The sequence below is a fragment of the Artemia sp. Qi Xiang Cuo genome, chromosome 18, assembly GCF_049724085.1.
Source record: "Artemia sp. Qi Xiang Cuo chromosome 18, ASM4972408v1, whole genome shotgun sequence".
NCBI classification, from domain to species: domain Eukaryota; kingdom Metazoa; phylum Arthropoda; class Branchiopoda; order Anostraca; family Artemiidae; genus Artemia; species Artemia sp. Qi Xiang Cuo.
In genome coordinates this window covers 25,447,917-25,461,993 of record NC_142811.1, presented here as the reverse complement: position 1 = coordinate 25,461,993, position 14,077 = coordinate 25,447,917, and the positions used below count along the sequence as shown (strand labels likewise).

At 37.2% G+C, this 14,077-nt stretch overlaps 1 protein-coding gene across 1 annotated transcript in view; it reads left to right on the top strand.

Moving 5' to 3' along the window:
- Positions 1 to 14,077, top strand: part of LOC148941366 (uncharacterized) — a 137,276-nt gene that overhangs the window by 120,723 nt on the left and 2,476 nt on the right. The window contains exon 7 of the mRNA XM_089104696.1: positions 9,170 to 9,360. Within this exon, the coding sequence (XP_088960822.1) occupies positions 9,170 to 9,360 (191 nt within the window). The remainder of the gene's footprint in view (positions 1 to 9,169; positions 9,361 to 14,077) is intronic.

Genomic DNA, 14,077 nt, shown 5'->3' with positions numbered 1-14,077 from the left:
CAATTATAATAGGTTCACAAATAAGGAGGCCCGTCCCAAGTTGTATTTTAAGTAATTAAACAGTCCTTTAGTGTTCCATCAGTGTCAACTATAGTTTTTTGTACCTCATATGTTTTTCATATAATTGTGCTTCTTTTTCCTTATCTTACTGTAAGATTTGAATCTATTTTTTACTTCGTCGGCATTATGACAAACAGAAAAATAGAATACTATTTTCGAAGTACTGCATTCACGCGGCCTTATATTTGCTCGAAACAATTTCCATAATGGATGACTTATTTGGCAAGCAAGAGTTGTATTTGAACTGAAGCCTTTTGGGCTTGTCTAAGAATCTTTTGCGCACCATAGCTCAAAAGTGATAAATTAATCCAACCTATTTCTTGGTGAAAACCCTGTTTGAGGCCAAACGTTCCGTAAGTCGTAGTTAAGGACGCTGGTTAAGTAATTTAACCTTTTAACCAAAACGAGAGCTAAAAATAAATGTAGACGTACGTCAAAGCTTTTAACTGGTCCAGGAAATTGGAGTTCTGAAAGAAAATTTTTACCCCATAAACAGACATTTTGAAACTTCTAATTTTAAGAAGATAGAAACCATTGCTGTCACCAGACTAAAAAATTAAAAAAACAATTGTAACCCTGGGAGCTTGGCACGGTTACAAATCGCTCAAGGACACTGATTTGCCTTTAATGTTTACTTCAAGTATGTAAGAACCACGTTACGGAACAATTAGATCAGAATAATGAAAAAAAAAGGATTTGGGGAAATATTAAAGCTTGAGAAGTTAGATTGATGACGGATCCTATTTACGGGGCTGATATATTCAGTGCTGTCGACTATCGTTTTGTTATTGTTCTTTTTCTCATTACCCTTGTTGCCTTTTGTGCAATGAATTTGGGCCTCTCTAGTGCCATTGTTCTGTCAAATGAGAGGTATAAAATATTTAGTACGCTCAGTACTGTCAGAACTCTGCCTCCCAGTTTCAGGGGCCACACTGCCGCTTGGCTGCATATACAGTCGAGACAAAATAACTGGCTACTATAATCGTTTATACAGTGATATTAGCGATTATACAGTATTGTGTAGTTACATACCAAATACTACTGAGAGAGGTCAGTTGATCTTTCTGAAAAGGAAATGTCTGAAGTATAAGAATGTGTATTTTTACTTATATTCAGACTAAGTGTGTAATATGGATGCTGAAAGGGTTAGAACTCCCCTTTTATTGCATAAGTGCTTTGAGTTTGAAACAAAAGAGTACATTCATGTGCCTACCTGCACAGGAATTGAATCTTTGGTGAACATCTCACAGGAGTAAGATTTAATCCTAAGACTCCCTTGCCCCTAGAACACTGACAATTATTTCCTAGAAACACATCATTAAAAAAAGACAAGAGTAGTCTCCAATGCCCTCTGAAGTTTTGATTGTCAAAATATAGATTTTCCAAGAATTTTCACTGAATGATTTGTAGTGGTTTTACATTCATTAATAAAGAAGTAAAATGCCTGCTGGTATAATAATGTAACTATTTACCAACAACAAATGATAAATTTTTTTATTTTAAATAAAAAAAAATTTAAATAAAAAATAGAAAAATGTGTTTTAAAAGATGGTTAGACCGGCATTTTGTACAAGCTTTATCCACAAAAATATCCGATATGAGTTCGAAATGACCAGAATGGGTTGTTAAGCAACTAAATGATTTCATCCTACATATCTTGTGATCACAAAGTTGGAGCTCATGGCATAATTTTCTTGAGTATCATGGTTTGAACCGCCGGTAATAATAAATACGGTTTTCATAAAACTCGATACTAAATTGTTAGAAACACTGGCGTCAATTCACGAGAATTTGGGGGGTGGGGTGGGGCAAAATATATCTTTCAATTTTGAGATGGGTGAGTTTGTTGTTTTATAGTTTTTTACAGTAAAAATACCAAAACGGCATTTTTTACGGAAATGCCCCCCCCCCCAAAAGTATCTTTTAATCTAAGAGGTAATCTAGGGAACATAGGTCTCCTACTGCCCCCTACCCCAGTTGACACCACTGGTTGGAAACAGCCTATTGATTGATTTGTCTAGTCGTTACGTTCGAATGGCTGAATTGGTAAAGATGAGTCCTTTGCTATATATGTATTAAAGAAAAAAAAACAAGTTTTTTTTAAACTGAAAGCAAGGAGCGACATTAAAACTTAAAACGAACAGAAATTATTCCGTATATGAAAGGGGCTGTCACCTCCTCAACGCCTCGCACGTTTCGCGAAAGTTTTTTATTTTTTTAAAAAATAGAGTTATGAGAAAGAGTCACACTTTAGCTTAAAGAGCGAGGCATTGAGGAAGGGACAGCCCCTTTCATATACGGAACAATTTTTGTTCGTTTTAAGTTTTAATGACGCTCCATACTTTCAGTTTAAAAAACTTGTTTTTTTTTATTTAATTTCTGATCGTTTTTAGTTAATGCAGCTTTTATTTTGTCTCACCGTCATTGAATAAGTAAACAAAATTTTCATAAAAATTTTACTTTTCTTTTGCTAAATGACTGTCTCTAAATTTGGTTCTGACGTAATTTACAAATTAACTTACGTAACGAACTTCTATATTCGTATATTTTTCTTCTGGCAAAAAATACAAAGTTACAAATTTTTGCAGATATGAGCTTGAAACCTATGTAATAGGGTTTTCTGATACGCTGAACCTGACGATATGATTTTCATTAAAATTCTTTCACTTGTAGGGTATGTTTCCCCCCTCTTTAAAAAATCAGGTAAATTTTTTCAGGCTCGTAGCCTTTGATGAGTAATGCTAAACTTAATAAAATTTATATATTTAGAATCAGCATTATAAGCCCATTCTTTTGATACATTTATTGACATCAAAATTCCGTTTTTAAAAGTTTCGATTACTCTTGAGCCGTATCGCTTGTTTTTTTTTGTATTGTTTTGTTTATTACGTATATGTTATTACGTATATGAGGGGGTTCTCCCCTTAGTCAATACCACACTCTTTACTTTAAAATTTAAAAAAAAATTTAATTCACAAACCCCTGAATCACAAAGCCCGTTTAATTAGAATAGATAGCTCTTTTGAATGCACTAAAAAAAAAAACTGTAGCGTAAAGAGCGAGGTATTGACTTGGGGGAGAACACCCTCATATACGTAATAATTTCTGTTCATTGTAAGTTCTAATGTTGCTTCTTACTTTCTGTTGAAAAAACTTGTTTTTTTAATTTAATTTCTGATCGTTTTTTAAATAATGCTTGGAAATCCGGCGCCCCCTTCATAGAAATGTCCCTTACCTTAAAGAAACATCCTCCACGGATAGATTCTCCCGAGTAACCCCCTCCTCCAGCCCCCCCCCACCAGAAAAAAATCCTTCCTGAAAATGTCTGTATACTTCCCATAACTAATACAATATGTAAGCAATGGGCAAAGTCCATAACTTGCAGCCCTTCCCCTGAGAACTGTGGGGGATTAAGTCATCCTAAAAGACATATTTATTAGATTTTCGACTATGCTGAACAAAATGGCTATCTCAAAATTTTAATTGGGTGATTTTGAGAAAAAAATGAGCGTGGGAGGGGGCCTAGTTGCCCTCCATTTTTTTGGTCACTTAAAATGACACTAGAACTTTTAATTTCCGTTCCAATGAGGCCTCCTACGATATTCTAGGACCACTAGGTCAATACGATTACCCCTGGGGAAAAGAAAAAAAACCAAATAAACACCCATCCGTGATCTTTCTTCTGGCAATAAAATGGAAAATTCCACATTTTTGTAGATAGATACGCTGAATATGACAGCGTATCAGGTTCTATGATACGCTGAATATGATGGTGTGATTTTCATTAAGGTTCTATAACTTTTAGGGGGTTTTCCCCCCTTTTATCGAAAATCAGCCAAGTTTTCTCAGGCGCGTAACTTTTGATGGGTAAGATTAAACTTGATGAAACTTATATATTTGAAATCAAAACTAAAATCTGATTCTTTTGATGTACCTATTGGTATCAAAATTCCGTTTTTTAGAGTTTCGGTTACCATTGAGCCGGGTCGCTCCTTACTTACAGTTCTTTACCACGAACTGTTTGAACTATTCCATTTGTATAATAAATAAAAAAAACAAGTTTTTTCAACTGAAAGTAAGGAGTAACATTAAAATCCAAAACGAACAGAAATTATTCCGTATCTGAAAGGGGCTATCCCCTCCTTAACGCATCACTCTTTACATTAAAGTTTGACTCTTGGTCACAGCTCTACTTTTTAAAACAATAAAAAATTTTGCGTAAAGAGCGAGGGGTCGAGGAGGGGACAGTCCCTTTCATAGACGGAATAATTTCTGTTCGTTTTAAGCTTTAATCTCTTTCTTTACTTTCCGTTAAAGAAAAATATCTTTTTATTTAATTCCTGAACGTTTTTAAAGTAATGCAGGTTCTAATTTGGCTCAACGCACATGAAAAATTAAAACAATATTTGCATATTAATTTTGGCAGACTTATTTTGCATGTGAAGTGTTGCCTTCTCCTAAATCCCCTGCTCTTTACAATAAAGCTGTTAGCACTTTTAAAAAAGCTTTCTATTCTTACTACACGGCCCCCGTGTTTCAGTAGACGCTCTTAAAGATATTGGGACAAATAGTCAAACTTTAGCGTAAAGAAAAAGATATTGATGAGGGGGACACCCTTCATATATGGAATAATTTCTGCTCATTTTTCAAATAATACCGGTAAATCTTTTTCTAACCTCTATGAAATATACCCCTCTCCCTCACGGAAAACTCCTCCGTGGAAATTTCATCCAACTTAAAGTTCACCCCCCTCCCTATCAAATTCCTTCCAGGCAGTTCCATCCTCGCTGAGCATCCCCCCTCCCTTTAAAATCACTTGCGGATGATTCAGCCTGAAAAATTCCCCTAAACATTCTTTCATTTGAATAAGACTTTAATCTCCTTTCAGTTTCTCGATCACTCCATAAATGCCCCCTTCCGTGGAAATTATTTCCTGGAAATCAAAACACGTGGAAAAAAAGCCCCTGGATTATTCCTCCGGAACATCTCCACATGAAAAATTTGGCAAAGAGAATGTAAGACAATTAAAAGAATTTCGTATAGTAATTCTGTCAAATCCCCCCAGCGTAGCATTTCCCTTGGAATATTCACCCCCCATAAATTTTCCTTCCCAAGGAAGATTCTCCCTATAGAAATCCACCCCAAGCGCATTCCCCCGCACCCCCAAAAATGTCTGTATACTTCCCAATAACAAATACTATACGTAAACAATGGGCAAATTTCATAACTTAATGGCCTCTCCCCCCGGACCGTGGGGGGGCATTTTGCACCTAAAGACATAATTATTTTATTTTTCAACTATACTTAACAAAATGGCTATATCAAAATTTTGATCAGATAATCTTGGGAAAAAATGGGCGTGGGAGGGGGCCCAGTTGCCCTCCAATCTTTTTGGTCACTTAAAAAGGGCACTAGAACAATTAATTTCCGTTCGAATGTACCCTCTTCCGATCTTCTATGACCATTATTTCGATACAATTACACCTGGAAAAAAAAATGAAAAATAAAATAAAGACGCATCCATGATCTGTCTTCTGACAAAAATGTATCTATTAATATTAAAATTCCGTTTTTTAGAATTTCGGCTACTATTGAGCCATGTCGCTCCTTACAGTTCGTTACCACGAACGGTTTCATACAATCGTGCAGATAGTATCTCTCTCCAGGCATAGTGGAGGGTCATTAATATATTTGAGTGCTTTTAGTCTTTTTACTCCATTTAGTGATTTTTTCCCATATAATTTTTCCAAGACAATGAACATCACACAAATTGTTAATATTAAGAAGTGGTTCGAGAACTACATCTACAATATTTTTAAATAAACTAACGGGAAATTCATCATATCTCAGCAAATTGGCCTTTTTTTCATTCTATAAAACTTTTTGGGCTTCTTCAAAGGTAATCAATGCCAAAAGTGTACTCTTATCTTAGCAAGGGAAGAGATAGGGCTTATGGGACCTAAGAGAAGAAAGACTAGAGTCTATTTAAACAACGATTTACCTAATACTTTTCAAAAATGTCACAAAATATCGTTATGTCAAATAGCACTCCAGGATGAGACAAATTGTTATTTCTTCCAATTCAACTCCAAGTCTTCCTATGAGAATCTAGGTTTCGCAAAAGTTTTCATAATAAATTATTTCAGTTTCTTTAGGGATCCTCGTGAACAAATTCTTTAAATTTTAAAAGGGGCTTCATCTGTTTCAGTAGGAAGCTTTATTCTCATTTTATACAAACCATTTTATTCTCGTCAGTAGGTCCCATAAGGGTTTTGTTTAATCAAGGTTTTTATGAGTCAAATTATTGCTTCTCCAATTAATATAGCAACAAAATTGGTTTAACTCTCATTCATCTATTAAGGCAATCCAGTCAACATCGCCGAGCTCTTGTCATGATTTTTGCTCAGTTTTCATGTGGAACTCCTCTAGGTTAGTTTTGACCCTTGTCACTACGCGGAAAAACACTATGAAAATCAGGCATAATTAAATGATGGTCACATGAGTCATCAGAAAGAACAGACTTACTGAAAAAAGACCTTGAGGACAAAAAAATATCATCAACGACGAAACTGACGTGTCAACTATCCTAGTTGGCACAAAGCCTGTAGAGCTAATGAATAAGATAGTGGGCATTCTAATCTAAATACTATAAAATACTTTTACCCAGTCTTATTTGACTTGTAGGTTAAATTTTCCTTAAATCAACATAGAAGTCATCCATCAGTAAGAAACAAAAATTAAGACAAGCTTGTCTCCCCAAAGCGTTTTCAAAATAATTTTCATATTCATCTAGCTTAATAACGGAATAAAGTAAATAACTACAATTAAAAGCTTCTGATTATTTGGAGCAAAAATTTTATCTACGCAAGATTCAATTGTCATTTCGATATTCAATGGCAGGAATCTAGCCTTTAGTATGCTGGTGTTCACTTCTGATCACGATACCTCCTCTGTCTTGCTTTTTTCAAACCTGGCCAACTGAAGAGATCGGTAATCTTTCTCATGGATATTTTTAACTGAACTAAAAAAATTTCCCATTCGCCAAATATGCCTCAAAATATGAAACCAATGCAATCTATAATATTATATTCTACAATTGCAGCTTATTCAAACTAAGGCTAATTGTGTGTCTAGCATTTATTAATTGTTTCTCACGTTTATTAATGTTAAGAACAATTTGATTCAAAGACCATCACCGAGTGACTGCTACATAAAAACTTTACTAATTACTGCAAAAGCACGTCGCTGCGTTACATTATTATTGACAACGGTGCTAAGCGTTCCCCCCTCCGGAAAATCCCCACCTCTTGGAATATTACCCCCAAAAAGTTCATCCCTGTTCTCCTCTGTTCTGAAGCAACTGTGTTTAAGTTTTTTTTATAGTTCTTTGGGTTATAGGAGACAAAATGTGGCAACGCTGTAACCAATTTAAAAGACTGGGCGATCGGCGAAGGGTGTTTTCTTCAAAATTTAATAACACTGAACATAGGGCGATGGCTAGGGCGATGGATGATGGGCTATTACTTCAGGCTGATGAACACTTCACCTCCATCCCAATCTTTTTAAAACTTCCCTATTCATACATTCCCAAGAAGTCTCAGTTTCCTTTAAATCACTTCTTACGACCTCTTCCCACCTTATTCGTCAAACACCTGCTTTTCGTTTGGCCCTAGATTTTTGGCCGCAAAAGACGATCTTTGGCATCCTGTAAATCTATAAAATGACATATTCTGTAAATGCAATCATACAAATAGAGAAATACAGAAACAACCATACATCCGGAAACTGGGCGCAACATGCTTGCTATTCCCCTAAATTCTAGCGCTGAGAGGAGAAAGGTTTCTGTGCGACCACGGGGCAATATTACACCTCAAGTCACACAGATTGAAAGTTATTGCCGATTGTAAATTGTAATCATTTTGTAGTAGTAAGCTGTAGTAAATAAATTGTAATGATTGATAGGATTATTCCTGGATGGAAAAGGAAGTACAACAGCTGCGCTACCCATACTAAAATACGAAATTCATTTATTTTTTTAGATACTGGACTGTAAACCTCCAGCTAAGGATTCTCTCCCATAGAAATTTGATTCGTTATCTCATAATTCTGCAGTCTCTTGTACTTTGGCCTTTTTTGGGCCAACATTAATATTTTTTTTTGTAACAAGTGACAGAACATAGCGCTTCTCATTCGCGCTCTATCGTTTAAATTACAAAGGGAGACAAGTCAGTGTAAATTCTAATTTTCTTGGCTGTTCGAGGTGGAGGAATTGTAAAGTTCTAGCCAATGTTTTGGCCAATAACGATTTCAATCGTGTAGTTTTTACTTCAATTTTACGTCCTCTTTAGAGGATCTGGGGCTATTTTTCTGAATTTTCAGAAATTTTATTTTGTAATTACAATTATTTGTCTTATTAAGTCTTCACAAACATTCACACTGGTAGCTTTGTTTAAATTGTGTTTTTAAGTTTGTGTTACAATAGGTCGAATTTTCACCCCGTACTAGGTTGCAGCTGCAGCTGCTGCTAAAAAATTCTGATAAACCGAAAATCCGCTCCACTTACTTCGGTTTTGCAAAATAAATACTGAGATATCTAATTTGGAGACGCAGTTCAAAGCTTATCAGTATAGCAGATCTTATTATAGCCGTTGCTAAACTTATGGAGAAACACAACCGAAAGATTTCAAAAGATGCTTGGAACCAACTTCTTCTACACTGGTTACATTGTCATAGTTGTATAGTGCTCTTCTGCTTTTTTTGTAATGTTGGGTCATTTTCTTTTTGCATGAAAACGGGTTTTCAATAAATAATAATGGTAATAATAACAATAAAAAACAGTCTTGGCTACTCAGTAAGAAGATTTATTCCAATTATTTTCTATTTTGATTGATTCAAAAAAGCTCTTTTGTTTTCAGGTAACATTTTGGTTTAAGACGTTCTCTTTTCTATAGTAAGAGACTTAAGGGTGATGAGTTTTTTTTTCTTTTCTTTTTTTTAATAAGAAACAAAGTTGCCTGACTTCATGACATTTCTAAGATGGAAAAGCAACAAGCAGTGACACTCTTGTTCATTAGTGCGAAAACTTTTAATTTCTTGATTTGAATTCTAGGGTTACTGTTTGGCTTTTGACCTGTCACAAGGCTGCCGCAAAGAAGAAGAAGAAGTGTCAGAGTATGATAATAACTTATCTAGAGAAGAGTCTTTAGAAGAACAGGACGAGCTTACTAAATCTAATTGCTGCGGACTAAAATCATTTCCTCTGGTGATCCTTTTTTTGTTGGTTCATATCTACCTTCATCGGTTAGAATTTTTTAAAGGTTGTGTTTGATAAAGCCCGCTTATTGTGAAAAATTTTATCTTGTGCAATAAAGGTCATATTTATTCCTTAGCATTAGATTTTTATAAATTAATTCATCTGTAAGTTATGTGTGCTTGATGTTTATTGTCCAGCCTAACAAGGCTTATCCTTGATAGCCTAGTACTTTTTTTGTAGCAAGATTCATGGAGTCATCAACTGCTTAATGATATGCATCTACTCTCGGTAGTTGAATAATAACCAGCTGCATTGGGGCTAACCTAAGATTATATTCTAGCACCACTACTACTAACAACTTATTCCAGCACCATACCGTCTGATGCCAACATATCTGTGCACACGCTCTTCCTCCATTCTAATCTATTCAAAGCTTCCCTCTTTACCCCTTCCCAAGAAGTCCCGATTTCCTTTAAATCCTCTTTTGTGACCTCTATTCACTCCATTCGAGGATGACTTGCCCATTCGTTCGGACAGAGATTGATGGCCAAGTAGGACAATCCCTAGCAATCTAAGATGAGCTCTTGCTTGGCATCGGCGCCAGGATAGAGGGAACCAGACTCCAGTACCATTAGTCGTCTCCAGAGTGCTTTATTCTGGGCGAGGGTAAGAACCTTGTTGGGGTCGATGGACCGCGCAATGTGTCGACCACGGGCGATATACACCCATCTCTTGCGTGGTCTACCTCGAAGATAAGTTGGGCAGGTGTTTGAGTGGAAGGGCTAAGGAGATGACCGTAACAACGCAGGGAGAGGGACTCAAGCTATTTGAACAGGGATTGAAGTTTAAAGGACCGGAGTGTCTCCATGTTCTGTACCCTGTTGAGCCATCTAACGCGTTTGATTTTGCGGGGGGGGGGAGGGGTTCGTCTGGACAGCGTCTACCTTCATCATCTGCAAGGGAGTCAAAGCAGCAGCGCCAGCATAGAGCGAACCACATGTAAGTGCCGTTAGTCGTTTCCAGAATGGCCCGTTTTGGGTGACAGTAGGAGCTTCGTTGGGTTCAACAGACAGCGCAGTGAGTCGACCGTGGACGATATCCTCCCATCTCTTGCGTGGTCTACCTCTGGGGCATTTCCAGCCGTTTGTAGTTGGAACAAAGTCGAAAATAAGTTGGTCAGGTGTTTGAGTGGGTGGGCTAAGCAAATGACCCTACCAACGGAGGGAGCAGGACTCAAGCTATTCAAACAGTGATGGCAATTTAAAGGACCGGAAAATCTCCATGTTCTGTACTCTTTCGAGCCATTTAACGCGTTTGATTTTACTGAGGTGTTTGGTCTGGACAAGATCTACTTTCATCATCTGCGAGGGAGTTAAAGCGGCGGTGCCAGCGTAGAGGGAACCAGATGTAAGTACCGTTAGTCATTTCCAGAGTCACCCGTTTTGGAAGAGGATAGGAGCTTCGTTGGGGTCAATGAACCGCGCAGTGAGTTGACCGCGGACGATATCCTCCAATCTCTTGCGTGTTCTACCTTTGGGGCGTTTCCAGCCGTTTGCAGTTGTATCAATTTCGAAGTTATGTTTGGCAAAGGTTTGAACGGGTGGGCTAAGCAAATGACCTTACTAACGCAGGGAGCGGGACTCAAGCTATTCGGACAGGAGTGGCAGTTTAAAGGACCGGAGTATCTCCATGTTCTGTACCCTGTTGAGCCATCTAACAAGTTTGCTTTTGGGGTGGTGTTTCGTCTGGACAGTGTCCACCTTCATCATCTGCGAGGGAGTCAAAGCAGCGGCGCCAGAGTAGAGGGAATCAGATGTAAGCGCCGTTAGTCGTTTCCAGAGTGGCCCGTTTTGGGCGATGGTACTTTGAACTTTGAACTTTTGAACTTTGACTTTATTCAATATAAACACACAAATAAAACAACTCCAAGGACTGATCAATGATCCCTAGGGCCTAAATGTAGTCCCTGAAGAACTCGAATATTCATACAAATACTAACACTATTTATTGAAAAAACAACAAATTGACAAACAAGCAAACTTTGAAAAAAAAGACTGATCAATGATCTCTAGGGCCTAAATGTAGTCCCTGGAGAACTCAAATATTCATGCAAATACTATCAGTAATTATTGACAAGCAACAAATTGACAAACAAACAAACTTTGAAATAAAAGCACTGTACACTACATAAAAAAGAGAGAATCCTCCTAAAAACTATTTATTTGTACTAGTAGAAAGAAGATGTTTCTTATAATTATATTTAAATGACGGAACTGAAACAGAATCTTTTATTTCCAGCGGAATACTGTTCCATAATTTCACTCCAACGTATTTGATAGAAAAAGCTGCTCTTTGCGTGTGGCGAATATCCGAGATAGGAAAAAAATATGTAGAAGACGACGTTGGATAAGTATGATAATATGACGATAAATGAAAAAGGAAAAGTTGTGTTAGTCCTGGGGGTGCTAGACTATTCAAGTATTTATACATGAAAACAGCAGTTTGGAGCTGACAAATTTGTCTCACTGTTAGCGATTGAGATTTAAGGAAAACTTTTTTAGTATCAAGTCTATTAAAACGAATTTACTTTCTAGCTCTCTTTTGTGAGCTTTGAATTTTGTTTAAGTTATAACAAAAAGAATTAGTCCAAACGTAAATACTGTAATGCATACAAGGATAAACAAGAGTAAAATTAAAGGTTCTTGTAAAGGTTTTCGCGGAAGGAAATTTGGATATCTATGAAAAATCCGAACTGCTATTGCAATTTTTATAGATATTGAATTTACATGTTCTTTCCATGACAATAATTCATCAATGATTGCACCTAAATATTTAAATTTTGAAACCCTATATATTAAATGTCCATCAGCTGTTAAAGATAGTTTACTCTTTACCTTCTAAATAATGGAAAAAATCATGCAATTTGTTTTTTTAATATTAATCAATAAACGATTACTCCTCGTATATTTCATTAGATCATTCAAGACGCTCTAGATGGTCTTAACAAGGCTTTCAACACTTACAGCTCGGATCTGCGAATGATATTGTCAAACAATCTTTCATAAAATTTCCTATATCCGCGGTATAAATGAGGTAAAGGAGTGGCCCTAAGATAGACCCCTGTGAAATTCCGCAAGTTATTAGGTGCTTTTGTGATCTTTTTGGTCCAACTATGACGACCTGTGACCTATCTGATAGATATGACTCAATCCAGCTAACAATCCACGGTGGAAATTTATAACTCTTTAACTTTCTAAATAAAAGATTATGGTTTACTGTACCAAAACCTTTCGACAGGTCAATAAATAAAGATGAGGCATAAAAACCCGTATCTAGAAAATCTTTCACTTTACAAATAAAATGGGTAATCGCGTGACCTGTCGAATGCCCTTTCCGAAATCCATATTCGCTAGGTTGTATTATTTCATTTTCTTCCGCAAATTTACTTATTTTATCATGCATTATTTTTTCAAAAATCTTCGAAATAACTGGTAAAATTGAAATAGAGCGGTAATTATTTATCTCTTCCTTATTTCCATACCTATATGAAGGCAAAATACAGCTTTTCATTAGACCTTTTAGAACAATTCCCTTTTGAAAAGACAAATTGATTTAAAAAAATCAAAATATAAGATATCACCGGCAAAACACGTTTTAGAACCCGTTGGGGTTCTAAAGCTTTGTTGGGGTCATTGCACGGCGCAGTTAGTCGACCGCGGACAATGTCCTCCCATCTCTTGTGTGATCTACTTCTGGGGCGTTTCCAGCCGTTTGCAGTTGTATCAAAGTCGAAAAGTTGGGTAGGTGTTTGAGTGGGTAGACGAAGCAAATGACCACACCAATGCAGCGGTTGGGACTGAAGCTATTCGGACAGGGGTGGCAATTTAAAGGACCAGAGTACCTCCATGTTTTGTACCCTGTCGAGCCATCTAACGTGTTCGATTTTGCGGAGGTGTTTCGTCTGGACAGCATCTTCCTTCATCATATGCGAGAGAGTTAAAGCCCAAGTCTCTGACGATTACAACACAACACTTGCTACCAAGCCAGAGTAGACACAAGATTTCGTTAGATGGCTGATCTGGGGTTTTGCCGTCCTTGTTGATATCTCTGCATCTATATTTCTATTTGACTAGACAATTGAACCAAGGTAAGTAAACTGCTTGACTATCTCAACATTTTGGCTCCATGTTCTGTACCCTGTCGAGCCATCTGACGCGTTTGATTTTGCGGAGGTATTTTGTCTGGACAGCGTCTACCTTCATCATCTGCGAGGGAGTCAAAGCAGCGGCGCTTGACTCGACCGCAGACAATATCCTCCCATCTCTTGCGTGGTCTACCTCTGGGGCGTTTCCAGCCGTTTGCAGTTGGATCAAAGTCGAAGATAAGTTGGGCAGGTGTTTGAGTGGGTAGACGAAGCAGATGACCGCACCAACGCAGTGGGTTAGACTGCAGCTATTTGGACAGGGGTGGCAATTTAAAGGACCAGAGTATCTCCATGTTCCGTACCCTGTCGAGCCATCTAACGTGTTCGATTTTGTGGAGGTGTTTCGTCTGGAGAGCATCTTCCATCATCATCTGCGAGAGAGTTAAAGGCCAAGTCTCTGACGATTACAACACAACACTTGCTACCAAGCCAGAGTAGATACTAGCTTTCGTTAGACGGCTAATCTGGGGTTTTTCCATCCTTGTTGATATATCTGTATCTAGATTTCCATTTGAGTAGACAATTGAACCAAGGTAGGTGAACTGCTTGACTATCTGAAC